A 22147-nucleotide genomic window follows, 5' to 3' on the forward strand; every position below is an offset into this window, starting at 1 on the left:
TTCGACTTTCCTCGAACCGACTGCACACATTTCAATGCTATACATACCTAGACGACCCTACACTTTGACTCAAGAAGAACGACTCGATTTCAAAAATTTAAAAACACCTAAAAATATCCAGTAGCTTTCTAAAAATTCAATCTTAGGACCTACGTTTAAAAAATGACTCAATTCGCTCCCCGGATGACTAGTTTACTATCGTTTACACGTTTTTGGTTAAACAAATGACCAAACTACCCCTCCGACTCGAATCAATACGAGACCAGACCTTTATTAACATCCAAAGACTCAATATAAGCTGTTGGAAGTCCCCAAGGCCAATCCAAAACCGATACATGGATTTAAAATTTTAACATAGGCTCAATTCGCCCCTTTTTGACACGTTCGGGCAATTTACAACCCCGAACGGACCAGGGTTCGAAACGATCCCGAACTAGTCCCTAGACCCTAAAAAATACCATAATCAGGCCCTTTCGGACATAGACCAAACGCTCAAGGCTCCAAACTCCTAACAACAACAGCCCGCCGAATGGCTCTTCGCGTGCAGCCGAGGAACAAACACACCAGCGGCTGTGGCTTCCCTTGAATCAACTTTTGGCTCACACTAGACTCTAACCAAGACCATAAGGAACATCCCTAGACCCTGGACCAGCACTTAAACCAACCCCTTAGCCCACATAACTGCACACACCCCAAACTAGCCAACAAGAGCAGTTTCTGGAAATTCGGTTGTGGCGCTTTTCCCACTGGTCCAGGCACTGAACGAACCTCTCCTAGCCCTTCCTAAGGCCTAAACCAAGCCTGGAGACCGTGACTAGGGCCCCATGTAACCCCCTTGGCCGTAGGGACCCAAGGCCACCTGAATTCCCACCTCTTGTCCCTCATGGTATTCACGTGTAGGTGGCGCTGCAATGAAGGCGACCCCTATGGTCATAGTCCCTTCAAAACTTACTCTTAGACATTTAGTTCGACTCTAAAATCTCTTGGTTTGCATCATTCCTTCAAAATCCCCAAAACATTAATAATCCTTTATGAAAACATGAGATACACTTATAGGAAACCATAATCATTACAAGTTTTTCACACAAAATCAGTTTCATACAATATTATGGATTGAATGGTGCATAAAGAAAGGTTGAAAACATGCCTTGTTCCTTTATTCTTACGATATACAAGAGATGACGTGACGAGAGACGAACGGGACACAAAGCTTTCTCCCTTCCATTCCTTCCTCTACAGTTCAGCCCCTCTAGAGTCCTAGTTTGTGTGAGTTGAGGGGTGTAGGGTGGGTAGGTTGTATTTAATTAAATCATTAAGTGGTTAAGTCGGCTTTAGGTTAGTTAAGGGCCCTAATTATTTTAATTAAATCCTTACTAATCTAGACCCATTAAGGAATTAATTATGTGAGGGCCCGTTATCCTAATAACGATTTATTAGCATGCAATCATGATTAATCAGTAAACAGCGGAAAAATGAGTTAAAAATTTGCGTTTGGGCCTATAAAAATTTCGGCATGACCTTCCCGTAAATAGGACATACCAGAAAATCAAATACTCAAAATAAACAACTTATGCCCTCAATAAACACAACAGCATACACACGTACCAGCCAGACACGATCATGACATATACAAACCAAAATATCATAGAGCCGACAAGGCTCGATAATACCATAATACAATCCTCCAAATATATACATATAGTATCTTGGAGACAGCAACACCACGCAGTACCTAAATACAACTGAGCCTACTCTCAAGGAGCTCTAGTACTTCCTGAGGCTTCCTCTCGAGCGCCTGAGGTCGAACCACCTGTACCACCTGTCATGTCCACACACAAAAGACACGACAGCCCCCTCTCGGGGGTCAGTAACCCAGTACGAGACATCAAGAAACCACGATATATGACATAGAAATATAATGATGCCATGCATGAATGCAATGCATGAATAGGTGCAAGATATCATGATATCAGGAGTCAAATGATCGATATCAACAATCATACATATATGCTCGAGCTGGTCCACGACTCAGCGGACCATGCCTGGGATATGGCCCAGCCTCGAAGCCAGCAACTACCTAAGCCGGACCGAATCAAGGTAGCCAAACATCTCCAGGACACCATATCATATCATATATATAACAGATCTCAACCGAAATATAACTGGATCTCAATAACAGATAGGCTCAATATGATATGTTCAGTGGTATTGATGTGTCTAACTAAAATAAAATGTGTGTGAACAAAAGAAATATTTTATTTTATTTTGCACATCAAGTACCAACTGATAATATGCAAGTCAGCATATAATATCACATAAATCAGCAAATAGCAAATAAATCATACACATGATCATCAAATGACTCTGCCAGACATTGTGAAAATAACTGATCTCTACGTACCTCAACTAATTTACCAGTAACTTAAATCCTCAAGAAAGTCCTGGAAATGCCAACTCAGACAAATCACCTGAATATTAATTTTAAATGGATCTTATTATCATATAAAAATTCCAGAACCATTTAAATTTACTAAAAATCCAATTTCAACAATTTAGGCATTTTAAATTCCTAAAATTCCAATATTCGACTAAAATGCCTAAAATCAATTATTTCTATTTTACCGTCGCAAAATATTCTTTTTAGCTTTAAATTACGCCAAACTAATATTTAAGCGACTGCGATAAATTCTAGGTTCACCAGATTATACCTCCAACTCGCACAATTCCGGAACCTACAACAATAACCCAATAATTAATCAATAATGCTACATTATTTGAGTGGAAATTGAATGAAATTCACATAGGCAACAATTCACACCGAGACAGCTAGTAATCCCAACAACAGTGACTAGAAATTGAGCCTAACCCGAAGCTAACCGGCAACAGGCGGCAAACTCGCCGGAGAAGAAGACCGAAATCACGCAGAAAAACGGAGCCGACGGGTCGTTCTCGAAAATTTACAAAAGTAGTACCAAAAGAAAGCTTATGACATAAGGAACAAAACCCCTCAATCAATTTTTACTTTTGAGGTGCGGAACACGGCGATTAAGCGATAAAGCCGGCGGCGTTTTCCGACGGGTTTTCAAGAATCACGATTTTACCTAGCAAGAGTGGTATCAAAACGTAGCTCTCGTCGAGAGCTTTCCAACCATATATTTACTTTAATTTTTCGGCGACCGATGACTGAGATACGGTCAATAAAATCAGATGAAAATTGTGAAGAAATGTAAGAACAGAAGCTACGGGTGAATGAGGGAGAATTGCGCGATTTCCGAGGAAGAATTCAGGGTGATGATGGTGATTATCTTATTTTATATAATATATATATATATATATATATATAACAATTTGACCCGTTCTATATTATTTCAACTCCCGTGTGCTATAAAATTTAAATATGCATTTTAATATCGTCTATAAACCGATATTTTCTAATACATATTTTAAACACACTATTTAATTATTTGGCTTAATTATTTTAAATTCCTCAATTTAAAATAATTAATCTTAATTATCGCCAAATAACATATAATTAAATCAGGTCATTACATTTCTCCCCCTCTAACAAAAGATTTCGTCCTCGAAATCGAAACACACAACAAACCTTATATACAACCTAGTCACACATCTACCACTGATAGTACATAGGAAAGTTAGAGTACATGGAATAATTTGTGACAATTTCAAACAAGTGCGGCCATTCTTGACGCATTTTAGCCTCCAATTCCCATGTAGCATCTTCAGTCCCATGTCTACTCCACTGTACCATAACCAGTGGAATCGTCTTGTTTCGAAGTTGATTATCCTTTCGATTAAGAATCTGTATAGGATACTCAACATAGCTAAGAGAACTGTCCAACTCCACATCCTCGGGTCGCAGAACATGAGATGGATCCGACTCATACTTTCGCAGCATAGATATATGAAACACATCATGTATAGCAGACAAACTCTGCGGCAAGTCCAATCTATAAGCCAATATGCCGATCCTCTCAACAATAGTATACGGTCCAATATAACATGGAGCTAACTTCCCTTTTCGTCCAAATCTCATCGTGCCACGGAATGGTGACACTTTCAAGAAAACTTGATCGCCAACCTGAAATTCCAAGGGCCTACGTCTTTTATTTGCGTAGCTAGCTTGACGATCCTGAGATGCTTTCATCCTTTTTCTAATCAAATTTATCTTTTCATTCATTTCTTCAATGAACTCAGGTTGTGCCAATGGTTTTTCTCCAACTTCATTCCAACATACAGGAGATCGACACCATCTACCATACAAAGCTTCGAATGGTGCCATCCCAATAGTTGTTTGAAAACTATTATTGTAGGAGAATTCGACCAATGGTAAAGATTCTTGCCAGTTTCCACCAAAATCCATGACCACAGATCGTAACATATCTTCCAAAGTTTGTATAGTCCTCTCTGTCTGACCATCTGTTTTGGGATGATAAGCTGTACTCATTGCCAATTTAGTACCCAAAGCATTTTGAAGACTACTCCAAAACTTGGAAGCAAATCTAGGATCTCGGTCAGATACAATAGATACTGGAACTCCATGCAATCGAATAATATTATCCACATATAATCGTGCCATTTTATTATAAGCATAAGTACGATAATATGGAATAAAGTGTGCTGATTTGGACAATCTATCGACTATCACCCAGATTGCATCACAACCTCTGTTTGATCTGGGCAAGTGAGTCACGAAGTCCATTCCAATATGTTCCCAGTTCCATTGTGGTATTTCTAAACTCTGTAACATACCTCTAGGTTTCATTCTCTCGGCTTTAACCTGCTGGCATGTCAAACATTTCGCTACAAATTCAGAAATATCTCTCTTCGTCGCATCCCACCAGAAATATGGCTTCAGTATGTGGTACATTCTATGAGTACCAGGATGAACACTATGACAGCTGCAATGCGCCTCTTGAAGCAATGCTTCTTTCAATCCTGTGACATTTGGTACCACTAATCTGTTATTCATTCGTAAACAACCATCTGATGAGATATTGTATTTATTTGGGTTACCAGACAAAACCAGATCTTTCGATTTCTGAACCTGTGAATCATTCTTTTGAGCTTTCTTGATCTTCGAAATAATCTTCGGCTCAAATTGTAAAGCAGAAACAATAAAATGATTGTCTTTTGGCTGAAAAGTCCAACCAGAAGTACATAAATCATCATAATTCTGCCAGACATGGATAGATGCTATCATAACATCCTGATATTTCCGGCTTAATGCATCTGCAACTTGATTCATTTTTCCTGGCCGATACTGTATTTCACAGTCAAAATCCTTCAATAAATCTAACCATCGTCTCTGCCTCATATTCAGTTCTGATTGAGTAAACAGATATTTCAAACTCTTATGATCTGAGTAGATAATAAACTGCTCACCGTATAGATAATTTCGCCAAACTTTTAAAGCAAAAACAATGGCTGCTAGTTCAAGATCATGAACTGGATATCGGGATTCATGTGTTTTCAATTGCCTTGAAGCATATGCAATAACTTTTCCATGTTGCATTAAAACACATCCCAAACCTCTTGATGATGCATCAGTACAAACCACAAATCCACCTGATCCAGATGGCAATGCCAACACTGGTGCTGTTGTCAGCTTCTCTTTCAATGTAAGAAAACTATTCTCACATTCATCTGACCAAATAAATCTTGCATCTTTCTTAGTCAGTTGGGTAATAGGTCGGGCAATCTGCGAAAATCCTTCAATGAATCGTCTATAATACCCAGCCAATCCCATAAAACTTCGAATCTCCGGTATATTGGTTGGTCTAGCCCAATTCAGGACTGCTTCAACTTTACTCGGATCTACAGATATACCTTGGGCTGATATCACGTGACCCAAAAATATCACGCTATCCATCCAAAATTCACACTTCGACAACTTAGCATACAATTGAGAAAATCGAAGTGTTTGAAGAACCAATCGTAAATGCTCTTTATGTTCTCATTTTGATCTCGAATACACCAGTATATCATCAATAAAGACAATAACAAATTTATCCAGAAAATTTCTGAATACTCTATTCATCATATCCATAAACACTGCTGGTGCATTTGTTAAACCAAATGGCATTACTAAAAATTCATAATGCCCATATCTAGTTCTAAAAGCTGTTTTAGGAACATCTTCCTCTCTAACCCGAAGTTGATGGTATCGGGATCGAAGATTAATCTTCGAATAAACAGAATTTCCTTGAAGCTGATCAAACAAATCATCAATTCTAGGCAGAGGGTATTTATTTTTAACAGTAACTCGATTGAGCTGCCTATAATCAATGCACATTCTCATGGAACCATCTTTCTTCTTTACGAACAGTACAGGTGCTCCCCAGGGTGACATACTAGGGCGTATATAACCTTTTTCAAGTAAATCCTGTAACTGTTCTTTCAATTCTTTCAGTTCTGAAGGAGCCATTATGTACGGCGCTCTAGAGATCGGCGCAGTACCCGGCATCAAGTCGATGCTAAAATCAATTTCTCTCTGCGGTGGAAAGCCTGGTATTTCTTCAGGAAAGACATCGGGAAATTCTTTCGCTACTGGGATATCAGATAATTTCGGTTCTTTCTTGGTAGCATCCACAGCATAAACCATATATCCCTCATTTACTAAAGATAATAATCTAAACATTTCCATCGTTGAGACTAACGGTATCTTAGCCTGTGATCCTCGACCATAAAAATTCCATTTGCTACCATAGTGTGGCCTAAATCGTACTACACCATGAAAACAATCTACAGTGGCTCGATAACTAGACAGTGTGTCCATACCAATGATACAATCAAAATCATGCATCGGTAATACAATCAAGTTTGTGATCATAATGCTATCATCGAAATGCAACAATCTAACACGATTTGCTCAGATGGAATAAATCGACCAGCTGGCGTAGACACAGATACAGTTTCATGAAATGGTGTGGTCCAAAGTTCATATTCATCAACATAATCGGATTCAATGAATGAATGAGATGCTCCAGTATCAAATAAAACTCGTGCAATATGATCGTAAATAAGGCAAGTACCTGCGATCACCCCGCCTGGAGCCTCTCTAGCCTGATCCTCGGTCAAAGCATATACTCGGGCTTGTTGAGGACCTTGGAAAGACTGTGGCACATTACCCCTGACCTGTGGGTAACTAGACTGCTGGTAGGATGGTGCAGGAGAAAATGGTCGCTGAGATGAGCCACCTAGAAAACTACCTCTGGCATAAGGCAACTGCTGTGGCTGCATCTGTCCCTGTGCACGGCTCGGACAAACTCTGGCAAAATGCCCTGAATGACCACAAGTATGACATGAACCCTGTACTCCACTACACTGTGCAGTAGGATGTCTTCCTCCACATCGATCACAGTAAATCACGGGGTACTGTCCACCTGTCACACTTTGTGAACTGCTCGAATTAGATGAACTGGACTGATATTTCTTTTTAAACTGTTTTCCTTTTGGTTTGAATTGTTTTTGTTTCTGTTGGTATGACTATTGAGATGGAAAAGATGGTGTACCTGCTGAAAAATATGAACCACCAGTAGGCATTTGTGGAGCCTGTGGTTGTCTACCCCTTTTCAATCCAGCTTCAATTCCAATCGCCTTATCCACAGCTTCAGCATAAGTTGTAGGCGACCCAGCCATAACCATAGCATGTATTTGATAGTCCAGTCCTTCCAAAAATTTTGAAATTTTACCTCTTCCGCTGACAGCCACATGTGGTACATAAGTTAGAAGAGCAGAAAGTTGTCGAGCATATTCTTCGACAGACATATTGCCCTGAACTAGTCGATGAAATTCCGATTCTCTGGCTGAGTAGTAAGATGGTGGAGCATATTCTTGGAGGAATTTAGCACGAAACACCTCCCAAGAGATCTGACTACCTGTTTGTTGCAGTACATTTGTAGTAGCCTCCCACCAACGCTGTGCACGATCCCGTAGTTGGAGAACTGCCATAGTTAACCTTCTATCAGAATCATAATGTACCGTGTTGAACAGGAATTCCATGTGTTTCAGCCATCCTTCTGCTCGATCACTGCCTTCATTTCCAAAGAATTTCGCAGGATGCATATTCTGAAATCGAGCTACAGCCAATTCCATTTCATCAACTCGGTGCACTAACTGTTCTACATCTGCATCAGCTTTAGCGGCTATCTCTGCAGCAGGACGCCCGCGCCTACCTCGAGGAACTCTATCATTTCCTCCAATATTCTGTGCCCTAGACTCCTGAGCCACTTCTTTTCCTTTACCTTTATTTCCTCTAGTTGCCATTCTACAGGATTTAAGGTTAAATTCCCAAAATATTCATAACCTCAATATAATCCAAAGCACTGAAATACAACTAGAATGTATAGTCTACATGTCATATCCCTAAGATACTAACATGTAATTCATGCCAGACAAGAGCAAGTAATTTCAAATAATCAAACCCATGCACACAAATATCTTGTGCCTAAACTCGAGTGTACTAACTCTAATACGAGCGTATCCCAGTCTACGCTCTGATGCCAACTGTGAGGGCCCGTTATCCTAATAACGATTTATTAGCATGCAATCATGATTAATCAGTAAACAGCGGAAAAGTGAGTTAAAAATTTGCGTTTGGGCCTATAAAAATTTCGGCATGACCTTCCCGTAAATAGGACATATCAGAAAATCAAATACTCAAAATAAACAACATATGCCCTCAATAAACACAACAGCATACACACGTGCCAGCCAGACACGATCATGACATATACAAACCAAAATATCATAGAGCCGACAAGGCTCGATAATACCATAATACAATCCTCCAAATATATACATATAGTATCTGGGAGACAGCAACATCATGCAGTACCTAAATACAACTGAGCCTACTCTCAAGGAGCTTTGGTACTTCCTGAGGCTTCCTCTCGAGCGCCTGAGGTCGAACCACCTGTCATGTCCACACACAAAAGACACGACAGCCCCCTCTCGGGGGTCAATAACCCCAGTACGAGACATCAAGAAACCACGATATATGACATAGAAATATAATGATGCCATGCATGAATGCAATGCATGAATAGGTGCAAGATATCAGGATATCAGGAGTCAAATGATCAATATCAACAATCATACATATATGCTCGAGCTGGTCCACGACTTAGCGGACCGTGCCTGGGATATGGCCCAGCCTCGAAGCCAGCAACTACCTAAGCCGGACCGAATCAAGGTAGCCAAACATCTCCAGGAGACCATATCATATCATATATATAACGGATCTCAACCGAAATATAATTGGATCTCAATAACAGATAGGCTCAATATGATATGTTCAGTGGTATTGATGTGTCTAACTAAAATAAAATGTGTGTGAACAAAAGAAATATTTTATTTTATTTTTCACATCAATTACCAACTGATAATATGCAAGTCAGCATATAATATCACATAAATCAGCAAATAGCAAATAAATCATACACAGGATCATCAGATGCCTCTGCCAGACATCGTGAAAATAACTGATCTCTACGTACCTCAACTAATTTACCAGTAACTTAAATCCTCAAGAAAGTCCTGGAAATGCCAACTCAGACAAATCACCTGAATATTAATTTAAATGGTCTTATTATCATATAAAAATTCCAGAACCATTTAAATTTACTAAAAATCCAATTTCAACTATATATATATAACAATTTGACCCGATCTATTTTATTTCAACTCTCCTGTGCTATAAAATTTAAATATGCATTTTAATATCGATTATAAACCGATATTTTCTAATACATATTTTAAACACACTATTTAATTATTTGGCTTAATTATTTTAAATTCCTCAATTTAAAATAATTAATCTTAATTATCGCCAAATAACATATAATTAAATCAGGTCATTACAAATTAAACCCATAATTAATCCACTAAAAAGTGTCAAAAATATTTAAAAATATTTAGAGCTACTCATTTCTAGTATCGCATACCCGAAAATACTTATTTTCTTAGCAAACGTTCGCTAGACATTAAGTTCGTCCTTTAATATAAATAGATTTGCCGCTTTCCTAATTTGGATTACTGAGTCCCAAGTTTCTATTTATAACTTTCTAAAAATAGAAACTTTATCAAAATCATCCCCGGTTCATCGCGTATTTGACTGCGTAAAGTTTACATTCATAACATTCGGTTAAATAGCCAATAAATCATGCATATATTTAAACATGCTTCTAGACAACTCATTTAAATAATTTCAAATAAATTTTCATACATACATGTGGTTATTGTGTTCGGGTTTTCAAAAGTTACAATTCTTCCCCCTTAAATAGAATTTCGTCATCGAAATTTGTCTAGTCTTGATTATTGAAAATTTTAGGCTCCCTCATTCACTTCATGCTTAATCCGTTCGGCTTAAATTTTGCACTATATCAAGCTTTCGCGGCGTATTCAGATATGTCATCTTCTATTTTTATACATTCATACAAAATTTCTTGATCTCAAGGAAATCAAAGTTTTATCTAACTCTACATCTTCTATCAATTATAAATCCTAAACCACGTTAAGTTATTTTATCTTCCCAGATATTACTTTAATTGATTGACTTTATCTTAGGTAACCCTGATCATATAATTTAATTTCCCAAAATAAGTGAAGGATCGATTCTAACACCTGCGAAGGTGCTTCAAACACAATATTCTACATGAGCTTCAATAGTTTGTGTTCTAAGAATGTAAACACCGATGAATTAGATCGAGTTTTTTTTTAAACCAAGCGGAAAATACTCGAAATAATTATTCGTTAAGAAAGCTGACTAATTTGAAAGCCTTTTAATTTGTGTAAGATGAATAACTGAAATAAGAGGGATCAATTCTTGCATGTATTAGTTAAGTTATGGTGAGAACTAAACTGATAACAGCTCGAAATGATCAAATTAGTTTGAAAACAATAGTTAAACAGTTAAGTACACAAGATATGTTTATGGATGTTCGAAGATTTCAACTGCTCCTACGTCACTCCTTCTACCACCTCGAGTAGGATCCACTAGAAAAATTTGATTTACACAACGATTTGTACAAATCCACTTAGCTTAGGACTTACATTACTGCCTAATTGAACTCCTATCCTGGACTGAAGGAAGCACCAGCCAACCAACAGTTGTTTAACGTCTATGTGTTAAATACTACATACACAAGTTTAACGTCTTTGTGCAATAATCACTCAACTTATCAATAAGCTCTACTCTTTGTATATGTGAGTGATTGTGAGTGTGTGAGAACTGATCTATGTATACAACATGAAATTTTTTTCACAGACTGAGAGAGCTATGCTTCTAATCTAAGCTGATAACACGTTGAAGTGTTACTTCAAATCTGGGTTGATTGCTTCTTGTAAGATGGTATACAATGAGCATGCTTTTCTATTCTTCTTATGATTTACACACTTGTTTGTTGTTGGTCTTGACCTTGTATTTATAGAGGTTTTTCGTGACCGTACATCAAGATTCATCAAATATGTTCGTTGCAGTTGAATCTGTTCCTCGATATTTGTGATTTGTCCTTTCTGTCAGTCATTCTGGAACGTCTTGACTTTAAGCTCTGCTGCAACGTCCATTATTGTTCTTTGACTGGAGAATTGCTTTACTTAAATGCACTCAGCTAGATTTCACTTAGATAAGCTTGTCGTGTTCTGCAAACTGATCGGCTCCTAACTGATGTTCTGAACTGGTCTTGAACTGGTGTGGTGAAATCACTTGGCTCGTCAGCTGAACTGTTCAGCTGAGCTCTTCATCAGTTGAGCTCTTCGTCAGCTGGTCGGCTTCTGAAGGTCTTCTGTTGAAATACCTATCAGCTGGACAATCAGTTGAACTGGTTCAATTTGGGCAATCAATTAGTGCTTTCAATTTTCAATCTCAATAGCTTCAGTTTAGGCTCGGTAGCTCTTTCTACGCACTTAGATAAATTTATTAGAAACAAAATAACAAGTTTTGTTAACATCAAAATCAAGATTGCGAACATGAAATGTTCCAACAATAAGTGTCTCCTAGTAATAATTATACTTTTAATCACTAATTAGAACTTAGATTCCCAATTTTATAATCCCAAAAAAATAACTATTTTATGACACTACGAATTGTTTCTTAATAACTTAAACATTTCCACAAATGAATCCATCCTTGTAAGGTTTAGCAACAAAGTTCAAGATAGAGGTTTCCGGACCTTAGAAATCATAACAATTGCAGTGTCAACCCAAAATGAAATTTTTTCTTTTAACTTACTTCCTACATTTCGCAATTATTTCGTATAGTTTCCACTAATATTTTTCTCAAATCCTATAAGCTAAAGCTTACGAGAATTATACGAACTTTGATATTCTTAGTTTATATTCTTGACTCCTTCATAACATTACTTCCACAGTTTTATGCATAATACGCAAATATAAACGAATTCAATTTACTTATTTTCTTCTTTAGTCATTTGACCCCTTAAATAGCTTACTAGAATTCTGAAACCTAAATACAAACTTCCCAAACAATAGCCATTGTTGATTAGATTTTTTTTAATACTTATATTCTTTGTGTTTCCCGACATGCACTTATAACGCCTGTAATACAATTGTAATTTTCTATAATCCATTATGATACCCAAAATTAATAATTTGACAAATCTCACTTTCTCATCAAAAATCGCTAATAACAATATTTCTCGTTCATCCAAAGACATCTTCATACTTACATATATGTCTAATTTCCTCAATCACAATTCCTTTTGTAACCCTTAGTTAGTGATTTTCTTGCTGACTACATTCAAATAGACCGTTTTATATTTCAGTAAGTTGCAACCTAACTCCCACATCTATTAGATTATTCGATCATGCCTAACTTATCGCATTCCTAGCTCCTTAGACTATCAAATTTAATGCAAAATGGCTCCCATAGATTTCAAAAATTGCTAAAATGACCCCATAATTTTCCTAAAATTTGCAATCAAGACCCAAAAATTCTCGAATTCTCCAATTTAGCCCCAAAGTTTTCGTATTTTAGCCCTCCATGTTTTCAGATTCATACAACAAAGCCCCTATATTTTCAAATTATAGCAAAATCACTCTCAATATTTCTGAAAACTTGCAATTAAGTCTCTCAAATTATTATAATTCAGTACCTAAATTCATGATTCCTAAAATTAAACACACAACATCACTTCGAAATTATCTTCCTACGCAATGTAGAATTCGAAACAAGCAGTCCTAAATCACCAAGTTCAATTTGCCTCGGCTTTATCTTAGGTAGTGCAAAATTAGAGATACAGAAAAACTAAATTCTCCTCACGTCTCTGAAGCATAATTGTACACACCGTCCAAACCACGAAACCAACATGCATTTTAAAATAAAAGTCATCTAACATTTAACTTTGACAGTCATAAAAGAAAGTACATCTAAACAATTAAATAAGTAATAAGATAAAAAAAATATAAAGCAATAAATCTCACAGACATTGAGGCGTGACTTCTCGAGCTCCTCGGGCGACCCTACTTCTAAATTCATTTATTTAGCACTATTTTTTTTACACCATGCATATTTAATTCATCATAAATAAACTAGCATAAATAGTCAAATAAACAAAATCCATATCATCCATAATCATTCATGCATAATAAGTAAAATAAGCGATAAAAGTATAAAATTTAACTCAATAAACTTTAACATCTTAACAGTCTGTAAATAAAAGCGGTAATCCATAAAATCATCAAAAGCCTTTAACCTATGCGTAATTTCTAGGTCATCAGGTATGCACTGCGTCTCTCAGATGACTCAATAGCGCACCTCACGACTCAACATCATAATTACCTGCAACAATTCAAACCTAGTGAGGCTAATGACTCAACATGTTCAAACCTAATATGGCAAGTACATAAATATACACTCACATGCATAAAAATTACTTTTACTAAAAATAGATTTTTCCATGCAATCGTGAAACCTTCAAAATATGCAAATTTTTAAACCGTGCTTAAATATGAACATTTTCCGTTTAAAATTATCATTTTTAGGTGAAGTCTGATCCTCGAAAGTGACAATATTCATTCGATTGATCAATCTATAAACCATAGTACTAGGCCACCGGGTTCAACTTCCACTTCTTCGACGATCCCTTCGAATATCAAAAAAATAACTTCACCGTTCACTTTTTCAACGGATCCATTATCATTGAGATTCTCACCCCCATTTTCGACGGTTCACTCCATTTGTCATTGCAAGTTCACCACTCCCGTTTTCAGCTGACCCCTTACTAATTTTACATCACGATCAATTCACTTTCCTCAAAAATATTTTGCTTTACTTTAATATTTCATAAAACGTTCATAAATTTCTATATTATTTAAATTTTCAAAAATGACTCATATCATTCGTATACGTCGAGATTGCTAAAAATTACATATACGTGCAAATACGATAAAACTTTTAAAAATAGCATATATCATGTATATACTTTAAAACATCAAAAAATAACATTTAACATGATATGAAATTGGTTTAGGAAGTTGCAGACCACCCTCGACTTTCCTCGAACTGACCGCACACGTTTCAATGCTATACATACTCGGATGACCCTAGACTTTGACTTCAGAAGAACGACTCTATTTAAAAACTTTAAAAACACCCAAAAATATCTAGTGGCTTGCTGGAAATTCAATCTTAAGACCTACGTTTAAAAAACGACTCAATTCGCTCCCCGTATGACTCGTTTACTATCGTTTTGCGTTTTTGGTTAAACAAATGACTTAACTACCCCTACGACTCAAACCAACACGAGACCAGACCTTTATTAACATCCCAAGACTCAATATAAGCTGCTGGAAGCCCCAAGACCAAGACAAAACAGAAACATGGATTTAAAATTTTAATCTAGGCTCATTTCGCCCTTTTTTGACACGTTCGGACAATTTACGACTCCGAACGGACCACGGCTCAAAACGACCCCAAACCATGCCATAGACCCCTTTCTTAGACCCTAAACAAGACAATGATCTGGCCCTTTTGGGAATTGAATTCCAGGGCTTAGATGAAAGCTTCAACAAAGCATGGAATTCCCTTCTCGTACCTTCAACCGGAAATCTTTGGGCTGACTTGCTTATAGACCAGACGTTCAAGGCTCCAAATTCCTCACAACAGCAGCCCGCCGAATGGCTCTTCGCGTGCAATCGAGGAGCAAATGCACCAGTGGCTGTGGCTGGCCTTGACTTGACTTTTGGCTCACACTTGACTCTCACTAGGATCCTAAGGCAAGTCCCTAGCCACTGGAACAGTCCTTAAACTAACCTTTTAGCCCACATAACCGCACACACCCAAACAAGCCAACAAGGGCAGTTTCTGGAAATTCGGTTGCAGCGCTTTGCCCACTAGTCCATGCACTTACCGAACCCCTCCTTGCCCTTCCTAAGGCTTTAACCCAAACCTCCAAACAATAAATAGGGCCCCATGCAGCCACTTGGCTGTAGGGACCCAAGGCCACCCGACTTCCCGCCTCTCCGCCCTCATGGTATTCACGTGTAGGTGGCGCTGCCATGGAGGCGACCCCTATGACCATAGTCCCTTCAAAACTTACTCTTAGGCATTTAGTTTGACTCTAAAATCTCTTGGTTTGCATTTCTCTTTCAACAATCCCAAAAAAATTAAGAATCCATTATGAAAACATGAGATACACATGTAGGAAACTAAAAACCATAATCATTACAAGTTTTTCACATAAAATCAGTTTCATGCAATATTATGGATTGAATGGTGCATAAAGAAAGGTTGAAAACATGCCTTTTTTCCTTTATTCTTATGATATACAAGAGATGACGCGACGAGAGATGAACGAGACGCAAAGCTTTCTCCCTTCTTTTCCTTTCTCTAGAGTTCAGCCCCCCTAGAGTCCTAGTGTGTGTGAGTTGTGTGTGCTGATGTTGAAAGTGACGTGAATGAGGGGTGTAGGGTGGGTAGGTTGTATTTAATTAAATCATTAAGTGGTTAAGTGGGCTTTAGGTTAGTTAAGGGTCCTAATTTTTTTAAGTAAATCCTTACTAATCTAGGCCCATTAAAGAATTAATTAAACTCATAATTAATCCACTAAAAAGTGTCAAAAATATTTAGAGCTACTCATTTCTAGTATCGCATACCCGAAAGTACTCATTTTCTTAGCAAAAGTTCGCTAGAGATTAAGTTCGTCCTTTAATATAAATAGATTTGTCGCTTTCCTAATTTGGATTATTGAGTCCCAAGTTTCTATTTATAACTTTCTAAAAATAGAAACTTTATAAAAATCGTCCCCGGTTCTCTCGCTTTCTGCTGTGCATCGCGTATTAAACTGCGTAAAGTTTACATTCATAACATTCGGTTAAATAATCATTAAATCATGCAGATACTTAAACATATTTTAGACAACTCATTTAAATAATTTCAAATAAATTTTCATGCATGCATGTGGTTAGTGTATTCGGATTTTCGGGCGTTACATTAACAATAACTTAAAATTCTTGTAGGCACTATCATTGATACCTAAGAGATAATGTAACGATACTACTAGACACTGTTACCATGATCGGATGAGTTCTACCAGTCTTGAGTTCTGAAGTTCATGATCAAGGGCTTGATGAAAAGAATGTGGCTAATTAGGTAAGCACAAATATTAACAAATGTTGTTATGAATCACATGAAGTTGTGAACCCACGATTAGTTGTATCCCTGAACTATTGAGAGTCGCACAAGTATTGGATTATGTGTTCCGTTGAGACATACAATTTCCAAAAAGTTGAATTTGGCGGTTGTAATTTGATGGAGATCAAACAGACTACTTATGAAGGATTCTATAGATTGATTTCTTGTAATGAAAGTTGTGAAATTTAGCTTAACTGCTAATTAAGTAAGGAGAGTGGAATTGTAATGCTCGAAAACCCGAACACACTAACCATATGCATGCATGAAAATATAATTAGAATTTATTTAAATAAATGGTTTAAAGGTATGTTTAATTATTTGTATGAATATAATGAGAATTTAACCGAATGTTATGAATTTGAACTGTCTACAGTCGAATACGTGATGCACGGCCAAGGCGAGAGAATCGGTGATGATTTTGATAAAATGTCTATTTTTAGAAGTTTAAGAATTTGAAACTCGAGATTTAGTTATCCAAAATAAGAAAGTGGCAAATTTATTTTTAGTGAGGGCCGAACTTAATCGGTAATGAACTTTTGCTAGAAAATGAGAAGTTTCGGTTTTACTGCACCGGAACCTCGTGACACCAAATATTTTTAGTTATTGTTTTGGACTTTTGGTGGATTAATTAGTGATTAAATTAACTCTTTAATGACCCTAGATTAGTGGTGGTTAATTAAAAATCCCATCTAACAAATTAATTAAAACCATAGCCTACCACACACACCTCATACACCCCTCCTTCATCACTTTCAGCACAACAACTCACTCACTCCTAAACCTAGGTGGCCGAAGGTTTTATAGCCAAGATAGGGTGATTTTTGAGAGCCCCGTTCGTCTCCCGTCGTGCTGTCGCCCATTATCTGTAAGCATAAACAATCAAGGCATGTTTTTAATCCTTCCTTTGTGCACCATTCAACCCATATTATTGCATGTGTTTGATTTTTTTGTGAAATTTCATGAGGATGATGATTTTAAAGTTTTTTTCATGTGCATCTCATGGTTTCATAAAGAATTCTTGACGTGTTTGGAAATTGTTGAGGGAGGGATTCAAACTAAAGGATTTAAGTTTCTGTCTAACGTTCAATAGTAGGTTTTGAAGGGACAAAGACCAAAAATGGAAGCCGCAAGGGCTGCTCAATCCTACATGTAATGTGCGTGCATGCCAAGAGGAAGGGGGATCGGGTTAGGGTTCCTACGGCCAAGGGTGCTGCATGGGGACCTAGCCAAGATCTCAAGGGAAGGATTATGGTCCTAGGAGATCTACGAAGGGTTAGTTTGGGGCTTGGACATGCTGGTATAGAGCTGGAACCTTAACTCCAAAATCTCCATTTGTTGGGCTGTTTTTGTGTGTCTCGGTTCTATGGGCTAGGGGATGGTGGAAAGGACTAGACCAGGAGCTAGGGACGTGTCTTAGGGTCCTGGTGAGGGGCTGGTATGAGCCACGAGGTGAGTCGAGGGCTGCAGAAACCGTGGAAGCACGAGGAGCCCTGCTGCACGCAAGGGTGCGTCCAATGCTCTGCTGTTGCGTTAAGCCTAGGGCCTAGGGCGACTGGTCTAAGTCTGAAAGGGCCTAAACTTGGTCTTAGTTAGGGTCTCAATTAGAGTTATAGGGCCTGGTTCGAGGTCGTTTCGAGCCATGGTCTGTTCGGGGTCGTAATTTGCTCGAACGTGTCAAAAAAGAGACAAAATGGGCCTAGGTTAAATTTTTTTATTGCGGTTTTGGTTTTGGCTGGGGGCGTTGAACTTCCAGTAGCTTAAATTGAGTGTTGGGATTTTAACAAGGGTCTGGTCTCGGGTTGGTTCAAGTCGTAAGGGTAGTTTGGTCATTTGTTTGCTCGAAAACGTGGAAACGGGGGTAAAAGAGTCGTTCTGTAAGCAAATCGAGTCGTTTTTGAACGTAGGTCCTAAGATAAAATTTCCAGCAAGGATCTGGACACTTTTGGTATTTTTAAAATCATGGAATCGATTCGTTACCATTAAGTCAAAGTCCGGGGTCGTCCGGGTAAGTATAGAGTTGAATCATGCGTGTTCGGTTCGAGGAAAGTCGAGGGCGGTTTGCAACTTCCTAAAATGTTTCCATATCATGTTAAATGCTATTTTTAGAAGTTTTAAAGTATATGCATGAGATATGTTATTTTTAGAAGTTTTAACATATCCGCATGTTTATGTTATTTTATCTGTCGTTTTAAAGAATATGGAAATTTATGCATATTTTTATGAAATGATAAAGTGAAGGAAAATATTTTTGAGAAATGCGAATTGATAGTGAGATCCGTTGAAAACGTAAAGGGTGACCTTGCAATGAAAAGAGAGTAAACCGTAGAAAACGGGGGCGAGAATCTCAACAATAATGGATCCGTTATAGTGAACGATGAAGTTATTTTTTGATAGTCGGAGAGATCGTCGAAGAAGTGGACGTTGAACCCGAAGGCCTAGTACTATAGTTTATAGATCGATCAATCTACTGAATGTTGTCACTATCGAGTATCAGACTTCACTTAAAAACGTAAATTTTTTTTAATACAAATGTTCATATTTATGCGTGATTTAAAGAGTTGTATATTTTTGAAGGTTTCATGTATGCATGACAAAATCTATTTTTAGTAAACGTAATTTTTACGCATGTGATTGTATACACTTATGTACTTGCTATATCAGGGTTGAGAATACTGAGTCATTAGACTTACTAGGTTTGAATGGTTGTAGGTGATGATGATGTTGAGTTGTGAGGTGTGGACTATCGAGCCATCCGAGAGGCGCAGTGCATACCCGAGGACCTTGAAATTTCGCATATGTTAAAGATTTTAATGATTTTATGGATTATTGTTTTTATTTAAAGGCTGATAGGATGCTAGAATTTATTGAGCTTAAATTTTAGACTTTTTTCGCCTTGTTTACTTATTTTGCATGAATGATAATGGATATTATGAAATTAATTTATTTGACTATTTATACTAGTTTATTTATGATGAATTAATTATGCATGGTTTAGGAATTTAGGAAAAAAAACTAGTGTAAATTAAATGAATTTAGAAGTTAGGGTCGTTTCACGAACTGTCTATTTTAGTGAAAGAATTCACAAAACTGACAGCTGTAAAAAATCAATTGTTTCATTTTCATTATATGGACGATATTTGTACTTTCCACACATCGACATTGTCTGATCATCGATCGAGGTTATAATGAATTCATAATTATTTATTTAGTAAATTTATAATATATTTATTAATTAGTAATAGTGACTACTAAGTGCAAAATTCTCGTGAAGCGTTCTAGAAATTCTAGAATAGATTAATCAATTAATTGAGTGATTAAATAAAATTTATATAATTTAAAGCATATATATTATATTATATTATATTTATTTGCGTATTTATGTGTATATATATTTATTGTATTATCAAAATTGATAATAATTTAATTATACATGATATTTTTAAGAGTAGAAAAGACATATATGAGAGCTTTTGAATTATGAAAAACAATATCTTGAAAAATTGAGATTCCTCATTAGATTAGAAAGAGAATTTTAATATATGTGTATTCAATAGATGAATAAGACACACAACTGTTGCACGAAAATTTTCTCCCTCACAATTTCGGCCACACCTATATTTGGAGGAAATATGTACGAACACCCTTCCACCACCACGTAGTCGCCTCGATGCCGCACCACCGTCTTGGGATTTATTAAATTCCGGCAATTTAATCTCAACGAAATTTCTCTAGTGCGATCTATACAAGGAATCCAGTTTCTATTGTGAACCGGATTAGATGATTGGAGCATGAGGGAGATTTGTTTGTAGAGATTTTACAAGGAGTATATCTGCTTAAAACCCACAATAATTGAAGTAAACATTATATACATAAAGGTAAATCAAATCTAAGCATCATATAAATATTTAAATCATACAACGCACAAAGAACGTTTTGAACGTAAAATATATATAAAAATTAAGATGTGATTTGGGTACTAAAAAACCTTACACCAAAATTAACCGGCCCACTCGTGGCCGGTTACAGTCCGAGTCCGGTTTTATTTTTTAAATTTTTTTTATTTTTAAATAAACAAATAAATTACATAAAATATAATAAAAGGGCTTGCATTTATAGTTATAACTATATAAAATGCCTACGTATCTCTGTTGATGTAGAGGAATCAAAGTCCTACCAGCTCGCTTACTTTTACATGCGTACCTTTAGAAGTGGTGTTTCTCAATCACTCGCATTTTCTCCGGTCGTTGTTCCGGATGTTCCCTCAGTTTCATCTTGGTCTTCTTCATCACTTTTAATATGTTGTGTTCGACTTACGACTTTTGAGAAATCATTGAGCAAACATTGAGCTTTCAATTTTTTTTGCCTTAAGCTAGAACGTCTATCATCCAATGTATTTCACCCAAAACTAAAAGTTTTCCTCACCGCAACTGTTGAAATGGGATAAGCTAAAATTTCTTTTTCCATTATAGACAAAATAAGATATACTTTTGTTTTTTGGGACCAACATCGCAGTATGTCGAAAGTTTCCTCATCTGCATCAATAAAATCAAAAGTAGTAGAATAAGATAAGGAAATTCTATATAAGATGCTAGTTAAGAACATATTTAGCAAGATCAAATGTTCTCTACTGCCAAGGATATCTGGGAAAAGCTGATTTAGTTATGCGAGGAAAATGACCAAGAAAAGGAGAACAAACTCTCTATTGGAATACAGAAGTGACAGTATCAAGATGAAGCCCAGTGAATACATGTCTGATTTTGATGAAGAGCCAACAACATAATAATCAAATTGATTGTTGTCAGTAAAGAATATGGAAAAAGAGAAACAAATTTGAAAGTGATGAGGGCAATCCCAAGAGAGTGAGATGTCAAAATCACAGCAATGCGAGAATAAAAGGACCTGAACAAGCTTGAATTGCATGATCTTTTTGCATAAATTAAGGCTTATGAATTTGAAACGGACTCGAGGACTGATGTTGAGTCCACTTTGAAAGTGACTAAAGCATTGGATGCTACAAAAATCGAGCCATCATTTTCCAAAAAGTTTGTAAAACAGTTGAGTAATGATGTAATGTTATTGTATGTGAAGAATTTGGAAAGTTCATGATGAATAATTAGGGAAACATTCAGACTTACAACAAAAGAAATTATCACAAAACAAAGTTCACTGATGAGGAAAATGCATGTTTTAACTACGGAAGAACTAACTAGTTCATAGCTAAATACCATAAACCTAAGAAAGATGACAAGAGGTTAACTAATAAGGTCTGAAGATCCCATGAGAGATTCGTAGATGACAATAAGTCATCTAGGAAGAAGACTTATCAGAAGAAGTTAGTAGCAGAAGAGTATAAGAGTAAGTGGGTCGAAGTGGGAGTGAGAAAGAAGAGATTCAATGTCTCATGGCTGATGCCGAGCTAGAATCAACTAGTGAAGAGGTATTCGATTTCAACTCAACTGATTTTACACGAGATGA

General features: G+C 36.8%; 1 protein-coding gene and 1 long non-coding RNA gene across 11 annotated transcripts; one reads left to right on the forward strand and one right to left on the reverse strand.

The window, feature by feature from the left end:
- Nucleotides 1-1642: 1642 nt before the first annotated feature.
- LOC142543152 (uncharacterized) lies at nt 1643-9664 on the reverse strand. Of its 10 annotated transcripts, none has more exons than XR_012819685.1 (4): nt 2867-3253; nt 2699-2732; nt 2402-2468; nt 1643-1819 (listed from the first exon to the last, which is right to left on the reverse strand). XR_012819685.1 is itself a non-coding variant. In XM_075650231.1 (4 exons), the coding sequence occupies exon 2, from the start codon at nt 8284-8286 to the stop codon at nt 7507-7509; it is 780 nt and encodes a 259-aa protein (XP_075506346.1). In that variant the 5' UTR covers nt 8287; nt 9519-9664; the 3' UTR covers nt 1643-1819; nt 2402-2468; nt 7053-7506. The 10 variants fall into 10 exon arrangements, 4 of the variants coding, with proteins under 4 accessions (XP_075506346.1, XP_075506345.1, XP_075506343.1 ...); XR_012819682.1 differs by having other exon boundaries at nt 2819-3252; XR_012819683.1 differs by having other exon boundaries at nt 2709-2732; nt 2867-3248.
- Nucleotides 7817-9364, forward strand: LOC142543153 (uncharacterized). Its single transcript, XR_012819687.1, has 2 exons — nt 7817-7921; nt 8302-9364. It is a non-coding gene; the product is annotated as an uncharacterized LOC142543153 (long non-coding RNA).
- Nucleotides 9665-22147: the final 12483 nt, after the last annotated feature.

Source organism: Primulina tabacum, chromosome 4 (genome assembly GCF_025594145.1).
Source record: "Primulina tabacum isolate GXHZ01 chromosome 4, ASM2559414v2, whole genome shotgun sequence".
Lineage (NCBI taxonomy): Eukaryota > Viridiplantae > Streptophyta > Magnoliopsida > Lamiales > Gesneriaceae > Primulina > Primulina tabacum.